Source organism: Bison bison, unplaced genomic scaffold (assembly GCF_000754665.1).
Source record: "Bison bison bison isolate TAMUID 2011002044 unplaced genomic scaffold, Bison_UMD1.0 scf7180017852370, whole genome shotgun sequence".
In the NCBI taxonomy this organism is placed as follows: domain Eukaryota; kingdom Metazoa; phylum Chordata; class Mammalia; order Artiodactyla; family Bovidae; genus Bison; species Bison bison.
Genome location: NW_011482943.1, coordinates 7,892 through 11,738, shown reverse-complemented (window position 1 = coordinate 11,738; position 3,847 = coordinate 7,892). Strand labels below are relative to the sequence as shown.

General features: G+C 66.0%; 1 protein-coding gene and 1 pseudogene across 2 annotated transcripts in view; one reads left to right on the top strand and one right to left on the bottom strand.

Annotated features, from left to right (window-relative positions):
* LOC104997737 overlaps positions 1 to 629 on the top strand; it is a gene marked incomplete at its 5' end in the record, with an annotated part of 5,049 nt that extends 4,420 nt beyond the window's left edge. Inside the window, one exon of the mRNA XM_010852664.1 lies at positions 71 to 629. Coding sequence (XP_010850966.1) covers positions 71 to 540 — 470 coding nt within the window. The remainder of the gene's footprint in view (positions 1 to 70) is intronic.
* Positions 630 to 2,797: 2,168 nt separating this feature from the next.
* LOC104997728 overlaps positions 2,798 to 3,847 on the bottom strand; it is a 2,385-nt pseudogene continuing 1,335 nt past the window's right edge. Inside the window, exons 4-5 of the transcript XR_826355.1 lie at positions 3,718 to 3,846; positions 2,798 to 3,135 (exon numbers count right to left, since the gene is read on the bottom strand). The product of XR_826355.1 is annotated as an interferon-induced transmembrane protein 1-like (transcript). The remainder of the gene's footprint in view (positions 3,136 to 3,717; position 3,847) is intronic.

Here is a 3,847-nt window from a genome sequence, read left to right as displayed (position 1 = left end):
TGTGTGTGTGTGTGTGTGCGTACACGTGCAGGTCATGATGAGGCTGCAGGGGGTGCGTGGGGATGACCAGGGTCAGCCTTTTGTCCCCTGGTGGGTGAGGGGCCAGTGAGGCGGCCAGAGAAAGGATGGGAGAGCCCTGGGCCTCCTGGAGAGGCTGACTGTCTGCGGGAAAGCAGATGGAGACCCCAGGAGGGGAGGAGCGCTCACCGGCCACTGTCGCGCTCAGACTCCAGGGGACAGGCGGGCGTGGGTCCCCGCTGGGAAGAACGGGCAGTGGGGACCAGCGGGGGAGGGCCTGAGCCACAGGCCCGGCGGTCACCTGGACCCTCACCACCTCTCCTCCTCCAGTCTAGGGACCGGAAGATGGTCGGCGACATCACTGGGGCCCAGAGCTACGCCTCCACCGCCAAATGCCTGAACATCTGCTCCCTGGTCCTGGGCATCCTTCTGACTGTCGTCCTCATCGTCCTCGTGTCCACCGGCTCCCTGATGATCGTTCAGGCAGTCTCGGAGCTCATGCAGAACTACGGAGGCCACTAGGCCTGCCCACAGCCCGAGGCAGTCGCCCCTTTCCCCGCAGCCTATCCAGGCACCTGCCCCCGTGAAATAAAAGGAGGGTTTGTGTGTGAGGGCGCTGTGGTTTGACCTGGGGAGGGGGCCCTCGAGAGTCCAGCCTGGACGTGAGCCCGAGCCCACCTCCTCCCAGCCCGCACTGTCCCACACGCTGACGCTGGTCAGTGCCGGCTCTCCTGGCGCCCAGCTCCCTCACACCCTGCAGCACGTCCCTCTCGTCACTGTCCTTCACACGGCCCCGCAGGCCCCCTCTGCCGGAAAGGCAACAGGAGCACAGCGTCCACCACTGCAGAGAGCGCCCCGTGCTGCTCAGCTAGAGGAGAGGCCCCGGCCCTGCCCCGCCCTCGACGTCAGCCCCATCCGTGCTTCTGCCGTGGCCTCCAGACACGGGGGCACTCGAGGGGCAGGGCAGACCCGCCCACTGCCAGCTGGGCTGGGGCGTGTGGAGGGGCAGCGGAGCCACCCCCTCGTCCCCTGACTCCTCGTGTGGGTGCCCCCTCCCCCCCAACCTGTCCCTACGCCAGCCCCCTGACTTGGAGAGGCTGCGGGGAGGCTGGGATCCCAGGGTGGGCCAGGAGGGAGCCCCTCTCCCTGTGGGTCTGACACCCGTGAGCGGGGAGGGGCAGCACCAAGGAAGGGAGTCCTGGAGGAGGGACGGCTGGCAGGCACGTCCCTCGGGGTCGAGAAGGACTGCCTCCAGGGCGGGAAGAGCCAGTAGCCCGCAAAGCCCTGGAGCCGGCAGGGGCGCTGTCCAGCGCGCAGATCCCACTGGGTGGGCTGGGGAGGCAGAATCTTCCCGCACCAGCAGCGACAGGAAGGGAGCCAGGGGCGAGGCCAGGGGCACACCAGCCCGCCTGCCCACCCCCACCCGGGACTCATCTGCCCTGCTCTGCCCTCCCCCAGCTGGGACCAAACCCGGTGTCTTGAGGAGCCGTGCCTTCTGAATTCCTCGAGGCCCAGTCCAGGCAGAGCAGAGGCAGAGCCTTCTCCCCACGGGCTCCTGCCCCGCTGCCGACCCCCACGTCACCCTGGCCCAGGGCTCCCACCTCCCACTCTGTCCTCCGCTCCCCCAGCTCAGCCCAGCCCAGGTCACCCACAGCTGACAGGGGACACGGGACCGTCCGCTGGGAACCAGGCTGGGCCGTGGCTCCGAGGACCACAGCTGCTCATGGCCCGGCCGTCAGCACCCGGGGCCGTCGAGGGAAGGGCCCTCGGTTTCCTCTGCCTGATGCCTCGGGCCTCCTGTGATTTTCAGAAGGTCCGGGACCCGGGCCTTTGCGGCCTGCACGGGGGCTCCCACCTAGCAGGACCCTCACCGCAAATCGGTGAAGCTCAGGCAGGCTACACTCAGTGCTACCAGCCCTGGCGACTGCTGCCCGCCTGAGAGGATGTGGGGACCCCCTAGGGCCTGCCGGGGTTGGGGTTAACAGGCCAGGGGTCAGGGTCACACATCTGTCCCCCCGTCCCTGCCTGGGAGACAGTCCTTCCTGGACTCAGAGAGGCAGTCTGCCAGCCTCTCCTTCCGCAGGACTCAGCGTCCCTGAGGCTGAGCCCTCCTGCTCTCATGTGGGACCCAAGAGAGAGTGGGCAACCTCATCTGAGCCACCGTCCTCCAGGGAGGATCCAAGTAGGGCCCAGTGGGGATGGGGCGTCCATCTCCTCTGAGTGCCAGGAGGAGGGGAACCCACTGTGAAGAGCTGCTGACTTCAGTGAGAGCTGGACAGGACTGGCCCTGGGCCCTGAGTGAGCCCAGGAGAGCCTGGGTCCCCAAAGGGCGTGTGGACGGGGTCACTTCCCAGCGCAGCCTGTGGCTGCCGGGACTCCTCCAGCCTCTCGGGGTGACACCCCGGACACCCTGTGCAGGGCACAGTGGCTCAGCAGCTGGGGTGCGGCCCCCCACCCACTCCCCCTGGGGCGTCAGAGACAGGAATACCTGCCCGGGTGTCTCTTCGCATTGGGCTAGGAGCGGCCCCATCTCCCCGTCTGCATCCCAGGCTCACAACAATGTCCCAGGTCCCCAGTGTCTGCGAGACTCTTCCACCCAGCAGGGCCCGCTGGTTTTGAGGGGACGAAGGGGTCTTTCCTCTGGGGGTTCCTGTTGACCGCGGTGGGGTCACCAGCTCTGTTCTGGCCTTCTCAGTCAGCCCCCAGCTGACTGCTGTGGGCTCCCCAGAGGCCGCCAGGGTCATAGCAGTGTCCCCTCCGCAGGAGACATCACAGCAGCTTCACAGACAAGGGTGCTTTATTGATTCAGTGGTTGACAATCTGTGTCTATAAACTGCTGCCTATGGCTTGGGGGCGCGGCAGGCTCATGCCTCGGGTGCAAAGCCACCAAGGAAGGTGGAGGCCCTGGACCGCCTCCATGGACAGCGGCTAGTAGCCTCCATGTCTACGCATCCGCAAAGCCGTCTCGTAGGCTGCCATGTAGACAAAAATGAGAAGAACGATCGATCCAATGGTCAGAAAGATGCCCAGGACCAGGGCCCAGATGTTCAGGCACTTGGCGGTAGAGGCGTAGCTCTGGGCCCCAGTGATGTCGCCGACCATCTTCCGGTCCCTAGACTGGAGGAGGAGAGGTGGTGAGGGTCCAGGTGACCGCCGGGCGCTGTGGCTCAGGCCCTCCCCTGCTGCTCCCAGTCACCCGATGGCTCGTTCCCTGGAGTCTGGACAGGACAGTGGCCGGTGATACCCTCCCCTCTTGGGGCCTCTGTCTGGGTCCTCACAGAGAGTCAGCCTCTCCAGGAGCCCCAGGGCTCAGCCTCCCGTCCTCTCAGGCCCCTTCACCGGCCACTCACACACCAGGGGTCAGGGTCCTTGCAGCACCTTCCTCGTTTCCGGACCAGACTCGTGTTCTGAAGCTGAGTGTGAAGGCTGTGCCTTCCCTAATGAGGCTGGGAAGGAGGCCGTCTTGGGGTGCGAGAGACACAGACCCCCAGCTCCACCCCATGTGAACCCAGGCAGCCTCGCCATGAGTCTCCCTGGGAACGATCCCCCAGGCCACACTCTCACACACACACAACACACACACGAAAGAGCGTGCACACAGACCCGTACACACGGGGGCTCCCCATGCACGTGCCGTCTGGGCAGGGCCTCTCCAGGCTCACACACACTTCCGTGGAGACGCCCCGGGTGCCCACCCACCTTCACAGAGTAGGCGAATGCCACGAAGCCCAGGCAGCACCAGTTCAGGAAGACGGTGTTGAACAGGGACTACACGATGTGGTCGGGCACGGCGGTGTCGCTGCGGATGTTGATCACCGTGGTCGTCACG